Below are 12,520 nucleotides of genomic sequence, written 5' to 3'. Positions count from 1 at the left end.
AGAAACAATTATCATCACCTACAACAACAACAACAATCATCCTCATCACCATCACCACCTCCCAACAGCAATAATAAGAAAAACAAAATGCAAATTGTCAAACTCTTTGGTGCCATCAAGAAGAAACTCTCGCCACGACATTATCATGAAGAGAATCATACAACAACTATTACAAAAACAAATCAAAAGCATCAACAGAGGAGATGCCACTCCAGTTCTAATACACCACGAGGAAGACGTAACTCTTCCTCCTCTTCACTACACTATTCAAGTGGTGGAGAGGATGATATGATGATCATAGAAGATGCCACAATGATTGTCGAAGAAGAAGAACACTTTTTTGTATGGGATACTGAGAAAATCAGAGCAAATATATCAAGAAAACAACAACCACAACAACAACAAGGAAATAATTCTGCTAGCAGAATATCATTAGACGGAGATGGAAATAATAGAAAATCAACTAGTTCTATGGATGATGCCAATTCAACAAATAGTAATCATACAAATCATCATCAAGATCAAAATAATAATAATAATAATAACACATCGAAAAGAACATCGAGAAAGTTATTTTCCAAATATAAGAGAAGTTCTTCGGTTTCTAGTTGTTTGGATGAATTGGCTCTGAAAGAAAATAAGGAGGAAAAGAAAAAGTCATCAACCTCTCCACGATTTGATTTCTTCTCAAAGAAGAGAAGATCTTCGGGTGATTTGGATTGTAAAAGAACGTCATCAACAACAGGAGCTTTGCCTACTACTCAACCAAGTGGTACTAGCTCAACAAGTCAATCAGAGGATATTGACTATTCTGAATTTAATTTGAGAATACCATCATCGAGAACACTCAACATGTTGCTTTCAGAACCTAAAACTATTTCACCAACCTCTCAATCTTCACCAAGAGTTACTGCAAATAATTCACCAAAACAAACATCAATGAAGGAAGAACTCAAATCTGAAACGAGCACAAGTGAATTAGGAGAAAAGAAAATGCTTGAACCAAATAATTCAATGCATCAAAGCTCTTCATCATTTGATGCCTTCTTTGAGGATTATTCAAATGATGTATTGGATCAAACTCAGTCCAACAATCAAAATTCAAACAAATCACTCTCATCTTTAGCTAATAATGAATTGTGTTCAATGAAATCATTTAAAAGAACTCCATCTTCAGCCAAACCACCTGTCAATCAAAAGAAAAATGAATCTTGTGAATTGAAAACCAATAGGACAACTCATGGAGTTTCGAGTACTTTCTCTTCTTCCTCATCATCAACCTCAATTGACATGATGGGAGAGGATACCTTAATGAAATATGGAATTGTGAGAATTTCTTTTGAGCCACTCACTTCCAATACCACGACACCTCAACCACAACAAACAACTGCTGAATTGTTAGAAAAACTCCAACAGTAATTTTGTACATCATCTCTATTAAGGATTGGAAAAAATTCTTAATAAATCGAAACTAACTTGGTCATCTAAATGATGACACTCACACTATTTAAAATTAATATTTAAGATCGTTACATTCCCATCTGAAGCTTTGCTTTTGGTTTTCAATTGGGTGGCTCTTGTTCTCTACTTTTCAGATGTTAGCTCAACCAACCTTAAATAAGGCCAATAATTTCATACTAATATTGAAATTAAATTTAGAATTTAATTATGGTTCAGTTGTAATCACCACATCACAAAGATGAAATGACTTTTTATACAAGGAAGTCTTAAATGTTGATTCCAATCTCTCGACTGCTGCCTCATCATATTCTTTTGCTCCTTTCAGATATAATAGAAAAGCTTTGGAAATATCCTTTTCACATCCCCAACCATTTTCATACATTCTTCCAAGAAGGGCATGTGCAAAGGAACAGTTGTTTTCTGATGCAATTTTGAAATTTTCAAATGCCTTATTGTAATCTTGTTCTACACCATCACCAGCCAAAATCATTTCTCCATATGTTGCAATTCCATCATAACTACCGAGTTCAATAGATTTTTTAACCCATTCAAGGGCTTTTTGGAAATTTCGTTCGACTCCCTCGCCTTTCCAATACATATCCGCAAGATTATTCATTGAGCCGGGGCAGTTCTGTAAAGCACCCAATTCAAAATAATGCCTTGCCTTTTCAAAATTCACTCCAACACCAAATCCAAATTGATAGGCCGTTCCAACACCCATAAGACCTCGTCTACACTCAACTTTGGCTGCCATTTCGTAATATTCGAACGACTTCTTCATATCTTTAACTACTCCTTCACCACTTCTATACATTTCTGCAAGCTCAACCATTGATGGTCCATCCCTACACTCCAATCCCTTTATAAACCATGACATGGCACCTTGAGCATCTCCAATCTTCAATAGTGAGTAACCACATCTATGAATGGCATCAACAACCCCAAAATCAGCAGCTTGCTTATACCATTTAAATGACATTTCATTATTTGGTTGATCCATTCCTTTTCCTTTTTCATAATACCAACCAAGAAGTATTTGTGATTCCAAATCACCTCCCTCAGCTGCTTTAATCAACCAATACAATGCCTTTTCATAATTGGCCGAAACTCCACGCCCTTCATCATACATTTCTGCAACACTTGCTTGAGCATCTACAATTCCCTTCTCTGCTGCCTTGAGTTTCCATTCAAAGACTTTCTCTTCATTATTTTCTACCATGTACACATCACAAATTTCATAAACAATTTCATTTAATTTTTCCAAGTCAATCCGATCATTCTCCATCTTTTCATATAGTTCAATTAATTCTTCCAAAGGCATCGATCCCAAATCATACTCTACTTCGGAAGAAGGATCATTGAGTGATAAGGCTTCACTCATGGGATCGTCATCTTCGTATTGCATTTTTTTTGTAATTTAAAAAAACTCTTTTTCAAAAAACATAAAAATGTAAAAAAAATGTAAAATGTAAAAAATTAAGAAGAATGAAATCCAAGACAAGATCTCACATTGAAAATGAAAGATGATTGCCGATTACAATGTTTTCAAAGATGAGTTCGAATCATTAAAAAAAATGAACAAACTTTGCGGACAATTGTTGATGCTGTTGCTGTTGCTTATTTTCACAATCCACACCACAACGACAACAACAACAATAACAGCCACAACAGTAACCGACAATTTCTCATCTGCTGCTTATATTAATGGTGCTTTTGGAGCTCCGAATTGGTTGGCTTCTTCGTATGGTTCATTCATTTCAGAGGGTAAATTCTGGATTGATAATGGTTATGGTTCTCTCACTGTTCAGCATGTGGCAGCTAGTTTGGCCAATGATACAACCTTCTCTACCAATGTTAGAATATTGTCCCGTATTTCACAAGTTACTAATACTGTGTGGTTGACTGGAGGTGTTGCTATTTATAAGGATTCGAGTAATTATTGGGCTACTCATCTTGTTGAATCTCCATTACAATCTGGCTCAAGTCACTTTGTAGAGTTGGGTGAAATGAAGAATGGCGTTTGGCTTTCTTCATCTCAGGATGCAATTTCACTTCCTTCAAGTGGAAGTTCCTATAATTGGCAATATGGTGTAGATTATACTGCAACTATTTCCATGTCCATTGGTGGATATCATCCTAGCAACAATATCAGTTGTATTGCTAAAGTTCAAGCAAAATGGGCTTTTGCCTCCAATGGAAGTGTAGTTAGCTCACTTGGTTGGTGTATCACAAATCCACAAGCAGTACTTACAGGAAGAGGTGCTTTTCACACTGGTTTTCTTAATGTTGTCTATAGTAATGTTACCTCATCGTGGACAGTACCTGTGAATATGACAATTACTCGACAATTTCCTGCATGGAATCCATCTTTGAGTTGTACTTCAATGTGTCCACGTAAAGCCACTGGATTTTTCCGTGTCGAGCAAGATATTACAACAGGGAAGTGGTGGTTCATTGATCCTGTTGGTAATCCATTCTATTTTGTTGCAGTTGACCATGTTAATTATTATGAATTTGCTACTGAAGCTTTGGGAGGTTTTGCAATGTTTCTATTAAATATGGAAATGAATCTAATTGGGCCAATGCACAAGCTCAGAGATTACTATCATGGGGATTCAATACTCTTGGAACTGATGTGTCAACCTATTTGAGATATAAGGGACTAGCTCACACAATCACTCACACAACCAATGAATTTTCAGGCAAGATTAGTGACATTACACCAAAGACCACTTGGACTGGATTTCCAAATGTTTTCCATCCACAATGGACTGATTTTCTCTATTTTACCTTTTCAGATTATTTACAATATAGAGATGATCCGTGGGTTATTGGACACTTTGTAGATAATGAAATTCAATGGTGGGGAGATAGTGGTTGTTCCAGTAAGGACTATTGTTTGTTTAATCAGGCTTGGCTTAAGGAGTCAAATCACACTGCCAAGATTGCTTGGGCAAATCTCATTATTGATACTTTTGGTTTGGTCAATTTGGAAACAGAGTTTATGAATGGATGGGGTATTTCAGGAATTAATTCATTCGCAACACTTGTTAACAATACCTCTCCTGCCATACCAATGAGTGAGAAGGCCATCAGTGTCTCACGTCAATTTGTTAGAAATGTTGCAGAGATTTATTTCAGTACAGTTTCACAAGCACTCAAAAAAGTTGATCCAAATCATGTCTATTTGTGTAATCGTTTTCCAGGACAAGCGCCTGACATTGTAGATATTGCAGCCAAATATTGTGATGTCATTACATACAATTGGTATCCTTCTATTGAGGTCAATTTGGGAATTCCAAAACAAGTTCAACAAACTCCACAACAATGGGTAGGAAATTATAATCGTCCTCTAATCATTACAGAGTGGTCGTTCCCTGCTCTGGATGCTGGCTTACCATCCACTCATGGAGCTGGAATGAGAGTTGATAATCAAGCTCAACGTGCCAAATGTTATTCCTACTTTAATACTTTTTTACAATCTCATCCATTAATTGTTGGTAATTCCTATTTCATGTATGTTGATGAGCCAGCTCTTGGTATTAGTACCACTTTCCCTGAGAATTCCAATTATGGTTTACTGAATGTGAATGATGATCCTTACCCACTCATGGTTCAAGCAGCCATTTCAATGAATTTCAATGTTTGTGCTCGTCATAGTGCAGGTTTGAATAGCACAATATATCAAACTCAACCACTTTCATCACCAACTGGTAATGTCACTGCTCAAAATTTAGCTGGATCGATTCCTGATGGGCTTGCTTATGACTTTGGTTCTGTTAAAATTGATGGCTCCATTGTGAGACTGTCGTGGAAAGGTTCAAGACTTGCTACTTTGAGAATAACAACAGGTACAATGCTATCCAGTGAAAGTAGCACCTCATGGAATGCTCCTGATACCACTAGCTCTGTATTAAAGGCCAGCATATCAGAAACAAGTGCCGCAGTACTCATTCAACAGAGAATTTCCTCACGTGGTCTCGTTGTCATGTTACAAGTGAATGTAGTTTCCTACGCTCCTGGAATACCACTCGTGGTAGTTAAAATATTGAGTATTCAAAATTTGAGAACTGACGGTCAGAGTATTCTTGTTCAAAGTATTACAACTAATGGAGAGGCACATATTGGAGATTCTTCATGGAATTCTGCAAAAACTCAAAGTCTAATTACATCTCCAAGTGTACCAGGTCATTGGTTACATAGTAAGGGTCTGTACAATGGTACATCAATGAATGGATTTGGTACTGCATTCTTTTCAGAGCAAAGTTCAACATGGGTTCAATCAGCCAATTCTGTTACTGTCATTTGGACACCCCTTAATGTGAATATTACCTACAATTCCACATTTGTTCCATCATCTCCAGTTTTACAAGTTGTTTTCCCATTTACAATACCAAATGATCAGGATCCTTACACATTTTTTGTAAATACTTTCACAGCTGTACAGACATCGTTTTCTATTCCTACTGTTGCCATTCCTTCACTGCCACCACTTGATACTTGTAAGCAACCAACAGCACCTTCAGCACAAATATCAATGATTCCAACAAGCTCAACAATTCAACCAAAAAGTTCAATAGTAACTTCAGATGCTAACAAGTTGAGCATTTTAAGAGTTTCAACAATATTAATGATATTGGTCTTATTTGTGTGGTTTTAAATTGTTGAGTCAGAAGACTGAAATAAAGTTAATATCAAAATAATTAGAGCAGATAATTTCCACATTGTTGGTCTTAGCCAAATTCACTCCGTATTAGAATCCAATTCAATTCTAATTTCATAAGACGAAATAAAAGGATAAATTTTGAGCTATTCTAAAGCAAAAAAAAACGAATCATTTCACACAATGTCCACACCTCTTCTTCCTAAACTCTTCTCCTCCCTCGTTGCAATTCCATCCATGCTATTGGTGGTATTCAATTTGGTTGCACTCATTCTTTACTTTACAGATGTAGCCGGAAGTAAAATGCCAATTTCTCCATTCGAAAGTTATATTTCACTGAGCTTGTGTTCATTCTTACAGATGGTTGTGGCCATTTTAAACTTGATCACCATGTCTAATGTATTACAAAAGGACATGAGCAAGTGCATGTCAAGTGAACCTTCATGTGTCATTCCACCAAATGTCATTCTTGGCTTTAAGGTTGCGTTATTGATTGCTGCTTCTATTTGTTTTGGAATGAATTTGGATGCATCCTTTTCTATAATTTATGGAATTAGAAGTGTTAATTTTCTTCACTTACCAGTTGCTTCATCAATTATTTGTCTCTTAGTTGCAAGTATTTTGAATATTTTGTGTGGAATTGCTTCAATTGTTAGTGCATTGATTTTGATCATTGTTAAGGGAGATGAAGATGATGCTGAACTATTGGCAACTAAACGTCGTTTATTATAAATTGAGTATTATATGTTTCTAATGGAAGAGTTTTGTTTAGTATAATTTCGAATAGTGTTTCTTACTAATACTCTTAACATTCATAATGAGCGAAATTTCATATCTATCAACCAATTCACCATTGAGATTTACTCTCTTTTCAGGTTTTAATAATTCTTGATGCTCAATTGGACCACCATAAGGTGTATTCTGAGAATTGAAACTTCTTTTCATACCAAAAGTGGAATCTGGATGAAGATTCTTATTGGCAAAATAAAATTCCACACAACAAGCATGAATGGCTGCCTTGTCATCAAATAGATCAAGTGAGGCCAACATTAAATAAAGTTCAATTATTCCACTTTCTAATTTCTGTACGAATTTCACATTCCAATTAGTTCCAAATATCGTAATTGGAGCCGAATAAAGAATAATTTCATCCAAATAGCAATCCTTCAAATCAGAAGCAATGTCAAATGACAAATTATGAATTACAAATTGAGTGGATGTGAATGGACATGTTATTCTCTCCTTAATCGATATCAAGCCCAATCCAATTAGAAATTTGAAATTATTTTCAGAGAACTCCTCAATCAAAGTAGTGGAAATTTCAAAGGTATGTTGCATTGAAGATTGATCGAATATTTTTCTTCCACTCATGTAAGAATAAGGATTATTATCATAATTCAGTAACATGAATGAAATTTCAATAGAATCTCCATCATTTCCATTAATATTTTCATAAGAATCAAATTTCCTATTGAGGGGAATACAGGAGAGTAAGTTAATATCAATCAATAACCGATCACCTTCTTCCTGAACTTTTAAATTCCATCTGAAACCAAATGCATTAAATGCTTCTGATTCCCCATCTGTAAAATCGTTCTTTTCACTCATGGTGACAGTCAATTCTGTCAAATAAGAATTCCTGAATCTTTCAGGAACTCTTTGATTGATTTCCAATAGTTCTGAATCATTTTCATCCATTTCAATTCCTCTGTCCCTCATCTTTTCAGTAAATGAAGGAGAATTTTTGAAAAGTGACCTCTTTTCAATGATATTATCAAGAAAATCCTCATTTAACTCCAACAAGTTGTTCAAACTGGTCAATTGGAAGCAATCTTTCTCTGTTATTTGATTAACCAACTCTAATGCACTTTCTTCTGTTAAAGCACATTTCAATAACTTGTCAAAATCTCTTTTTTCATACAGATATGTTGTAATATATTCCAATGACTTGTTATTCATCATACATTCAAACTCTTTACCTGTCTCAAACAGTTCAACAAGTAAAATCTTTAAATCTTCAATAAATTCTTCATTTTGGTTAGTTTGGGTGAAAATTAATTCAATTGCTTGATTATATATAAATTCAACATCTGCATAGGTTGTAAAAGTGATGTTTTCAACATGACACTTTAAAAAGGAATAATAGAAAAACCATTTGGTTTCGAATAATGTAGACTTATCTTGAAGCAACTGATGTAATTTCTTGTGATTTCCTGATTCTTCACTACAATTCTCAAACATGTTTGCTTGCAAGTAAAGAGATGCCTTTTGAAATTGCCTTAATTCCAATAATTTTCGAATCATATTTTCGAAATTTTCTAGAGAATTTACAATTTCTTCTTCATGAATGATATACGATTCGGTATTGTTTAGCCTATCAAAGAATCTTTTTGGTACAATACATGCTGTTTCTACTTCTATAAAAGTATTACGCATCAAAAGATTTGAAATCTCCATTGTAAAGTATAATTCTCTACATTCATAAAAATGTACGTATTTGCAATTTTTCAAATCTTTGAAATAGAAAACTGAATCATTAGTCAAACCATCACATTGGTTAAACATAATCTGTTTACAATCCAAGCTATTTTCAATCCATTTACTGAGCTTTCTCACAAATGAATCTTGTAAAAGTGGACATTTTGTAAAATTAATAATTTCCAAGAATGGACAAGATCCAAAGCTGTCAAAAAAGTGTTCATTCTCCATACCAGTCAGGAAATTACAATCCTCAAGTACTAAACTTTGTAATGATTTGGGAAATTTCACACTTTTAAAAGATGAAATGTTTCCAAGTTTCATTGACAAGTCTTTGAGATTTGTCATTTGTGAAATTAATTCCAAATCTTTCAATTTAACCAAACCAATTTCCAATGATGTAATATTTGAAAGATTTGTCTTGTTAAATAATTGATAATAAACATCATTTTCCTCCTCAATAACCATTTCAATGCTTTCAACACTTTTCAAGTCATTTCTACTTGGAATTATTCCATCTTTTATGGAAACGGACAAATATTTCAAAGTTGGAACACAATAATAATCACACAGATTCTTTACATGTGTTCCATCTTGATAGGGTATTCCTACAAAGGTAAATTTTTCAAGTTTGGTCAATTGAGGAATATTATCAAGTACATTTTGATCAATCTCTTCAAAATCTGTAAATATTTCCAAGAAATCAAGAGAAAGATCTGTTAAATTATATAAATGACTAATAGTTACAATAATTTTTTCCAAAGTCTTTTCCATTTCAATTTGATTATCATTTCCCTGCAATATTGTTAAATAAAGAGTTTTTAGAGATGATAATTGAGACAAATGGCAGAATTCTCTGACTGAATCTGAATTTTCATTTGAAATTGTCCAAGGAAGTTCCAATTCTGTCAAATTTCTAAGATTTTTCAATGAACTGAAATAGTTGGCATGAAATTCAGGTTCAGAATTAATTTGATCAATATCAACATAGGAAACATCACAGTTGGTTTCAATTGTTAAACTTGTCAAATTTTCAAATGCTGACAAGTCATCAAGATATTCCATTTCTATTGCTGACATTTTAATCAATAATTTTTTCAAATTTCTTCCTTGTTTCATAATTTGATTTAAATGTTCGGCTGTAATACCTGAATGAATAAATAATTCTTCCAATTTATCATTCAACTTAATAGCTATTGAATTATTAAATGAAGAATATTCAAAATTTTCTATTTTCAAACTCTTCAAATTGATGAAATGTTCCAAAATGAGTGTGAAATGTTCACTTTCAACAACATTCATAGATAAACTTGTTAAATTCTCAATCATTCTATTGGAATTATTTCTTTCCAGCAACTTTTCAATAAATTGTCCATCATGATTACAACTTGTTAAATCAATTTCTTGTAAATGTTCAAGAAAAACCAAATCCGAAAGTAAACTATTCATTGCTTGTTCATCATTTTTATCATTAATTATCATAATGGGATTTTCAAAACAGAAACTTTGTAAATTTTCAAATCTAGATAGAAAATTGAGTGAATACTTCAATTGTTTTTTAGAAAGACGAAAGGTAGAATAATTAAACTCCTTTTTTAGTTTGATAAAATATGAAAGGATGATATTCGAAAAGTTTCGGTTGACCAATCGAGTGGATAAAAGTAAATTCGATGGAAAGTATGTAAGAATATGTTCATACCAAACTTCGAGAGGTAAAAATTGAATTAATCCAATAACAGGATGATCCCTCTGTTCATCCATTTTTTTTTTAACAATTTAGATCAATTTCGAATTTTACAATGAAAATCGCTAACCTTGATAACAAGTTGGTTGACCAACATTCAAATAAAATAAAAATGATCAAATTCTTTTATGAAATATTCACTTAGGTCCAATTTAAACAATAATTCTTCGTCAACCTACAAGCTTGGAATTTCTTACCCATCAAATGAAACAGGGCTGAGAAGATTTTTCAATTATTTCACTAACATTCAATTTGGGAATTTCTCTTTCAGATTCAATCAGATCATTTTCTGACTTGTAAGAATCATCATACTCATATCACTTCCACTTTTAATAAATGATAGATAGTTAATATTTAAAAACATTAATTAAATTCATTGTTTCATCTACACAAACATTAAGTCTCTCTTGTAGAATTGTCAATACCAACCAATCATCGCATTCCATCGCATTTCAAATTGCATCTACAAGATGGAGCTCTTTCCAATGGCACATGGGAGAAATCTATTTCAAGGCTTTAGTTATTTAATAAATTCATTCTTAAATATTTTCAATTCGATATGATCTCTTATTAATCTTAATTAATAATTAATACTTTTTAAATTATCATTTCCGATTATAATAAAATTTGAATATTTTGTGAATAATGGTACATTTATTGTCAACAAACTCAAATATTGAGATATTTAGAGTTGAGCTTGACCAGACCAGACATTGTCCTCAATACCGCATTCATCAGAACCTCTCAAGATCCAGAAGAATCCGTTCAAACCCCAAGATGGGCCCCATGAGTTAGCAATAATCCAATATGGCTTGTTAGTAGCAGAGTCAACACCCCAACCGACCATCTTGATGGCGTGACCACCCAAGAGGGAACCAGAGACGTGATGATAAACACCAGACTTGTAGGACATGAAATCTCTATAAACAGAGAAAGCAGCTTGAACTGGACCATTTTGTTGCATATCTTCCATGATGGATGGGATATCGTTCAATTGTTGTGGGTTCTTAGCCTTGTAGAGCTTGACAGATGAACCATCTTGACACTTGCTTGGACAAGCAGCAACATCACCATTTTGAGAGGTATATGGAGCACACTTATCAGATGGAATACCAGTACCAGCAAGGAAAGCCCAAGCATTGTTCAAATAACCACCATCACAACCATAATCAGTAGAGTCACAAGAAACCATGTATTGAGGAGACAAGACAACATCAACCTTACCGCCAGAAGCAATACAGAATCTGTCAGACAAGACTTCAGAAGCAGAGACTATTAATGAAATATATATCACAAAATTTCACAACAATTAAATACTTACAAGCCCAACAAGAACCGCATTGTTCTTGATTTCTGATTGGGTGAACACAGTGTGGCCATTTAGTTCTAGAATCGAAAGCTGGGACAGCAGCAACAGCACCAGTAGCAGTCTTCTTCTTGATCATTTCAGCAGTACCCTTTTGAATGAGGACAGCACCGAGCATCTATATCATTAGAGTAGAGTGGAATTGTTATTATTATTTTGTTTGTGTTTGTTGTGGTGGTTCATCATGAAGTGAGAGAGCAAGTAGCGAAAAAAATTAATAACAAATTAAAATAATAAAATATTGTTGGCACCACGAGTTAAAACAATATAAACATACCTTTCTGAATTGACCCAAGGTCATGTTTTCAAATTGCTTGTAGGAACCAGCCTTCCAAGCAACTCTTGGGGTAGTGTTAATCTTGTTAATGAGGGTGTTATCATGGACTGGTTGAGCCAAGAATTCAGAGTCGAAGGCAAATGCAGCAGTGGCAAGAACCAACAACAAAGCAGCAATAAAGACTGATTTCATTTTTTTTTAATCTGTTTGTTGAGGAATTGCGGTTGGCTGTGTTTTTAAAGCTTCTAGAAGACGCAACGGACCGGAAGTTGATAGGAGTTTTTTGACGAGTTTACAATTGGTTCTTTTTAGCGTTCAGTGCAGCTTCCAAGTAACAGCAGGAAGCCACTTAAAAGAAAATGCAACACCAATAAAATTGTTATCTAGATTGAATATTGTATTTTTGGGTATGCTTCATGTGGTAAACAAATTGACTTGAAATTAATGTCGTTATTTGATATACAATTTGATCACGGAGTCGGCTGATCCTCATTGACAACCAATCATTTATCACAACTTTAAAAATAGCAG

The 12,520-nt window shown here is 33.9% G+C and overlaps 6 protein-coding genes across 6 annotated transcripts; 3 read left to right on the top strand and 3 right to left on the bottom strand.

Moving 5' to 3' along the window:
- Positions 1-87: 87 nt before the first annotated feature.
- On the top strand, positions 88-1,419 carry NAEGRDRAFT_48079 (uncharacterized protein; the record flags this gene model as incomplete). The annotated part of the gene is made up of 1 exon (XM_002678861.1): positions 88-1,419. The coding sequence occupies one exon, from the start codon at positions 88-90 to the stop codon at positions 1,417-1,419; it is 1,332 nt and encodes a 443-aa protein (XP_002678907.1).
- Positions 1,420-1,666: 247 nt separating this feature from the next.
- NAEGRDRAFT_66025 (uncharacterized protein) lies at positions 1,667-2,842 on the bottom strand (the record flags this gene model as incomplete). The annotated part of the gene is made up of 1 exon (XM_002678729.1): positions 1,667-2,842. The coding sequence occupies one exon, from the start codon at positions 2,840-2,842 to the stop codon at positions 1,667-1,669; it is 1,176 nt and encodes a 391-aa protein (XP_002678775.1).
- Positions 2,843-3,035: 193 nt separating this feature from the next.
- NAEGRDRAFT_79256 (agarase) lies at positions 3,036-6,166 on the top strand (the record flags this gene model as incomplete). The annotated part of the gene is made up of 2 exons (XM_002678860.1): positions 3,036-3,996; positions 4,053-6,166. 2 exons carry the CDS (start codon positions 3,036-3,038, stop codon positions 6,119-6,121), a joined length of 3,030 nt encoding a protein of 1,009 aa, XP_002678906.1. The 3' UTR covers positions 6,122-6,166.
- Positions 6,167-6,307: 141 nt separating this feature from the next.
- NAEGRDRAFT_66023 (uncharacterized protein) lies at positions 6,308-6,856 on the top strand (the record flags this gene model as incomplete). The annotated part of the gene is made up of 1 exon (XM_002678859.1): positions 6,308-6,856. The coding sequence occupies one exon, from the start codon at positions 6,308-6,310 to the stop codon at positions 6,854-6,856; it is 549 nt and encodes a 182-aa protein (XP_002678905.1).
- A 36-nt stretch (positions 6,857-6,892) lies between these two features.
- NAEGRDRAFT_66022 (uncharacterized protein) lies at positions 6,893-10,363 on the bottom strand (the record flags this gene model as incomplete). Its single annotated transcript, XM_002678728.1, has 1 exon — positions 6,893-10,363. One exon carries the CDS (start codon positions 10,361-10,363, stop codon positions 6,893-6,895), a length of 3,471 nt encoding a protein of 1,156 aa, XP_002678774.1.
- Positions 10,364-11,031: 668 nt separating this feature from the next.
- On the bottom strand, positions 11,032-11,791 carry NAEGRDRAFT_32592 (uncharacterized protein; the record flags this gene model as incomplete). The annotated part of the gene is made up of 2 exons (XM_002678727.1): positions 11,032-11,618; positions 11,668-11,791. The coding sequence occupies 2 exons, from the start codon at positions 11,789-11,791 to the stop codon at positions 11,032-11,034; spliced, it is 711 nt and encodes a 236-aa protein (XP_002678773.1).
- Positions 11,792-12,520: the final 729 nt, after the last annotated feature.

The sequence above is a fragment of the Naegleria gruberi genome, assembly GCF_000004985.1.
Source record: "Naegleria gruberi genomic scaffold NAEGRscaffold_16, whole genome shotgun sequence".
Taxonomy (NCBI): Eukaryota; Heterolobosea; class Eutetramitea; order Acrasida; family Naegleriidae; genus Naegleria; species Naegleria gruberi.
The sequence above is the reverse complement of the archived record's forward strand: the minus strand, read 5'-3'. Positions and strand labels throughout refer to the sequence as shown.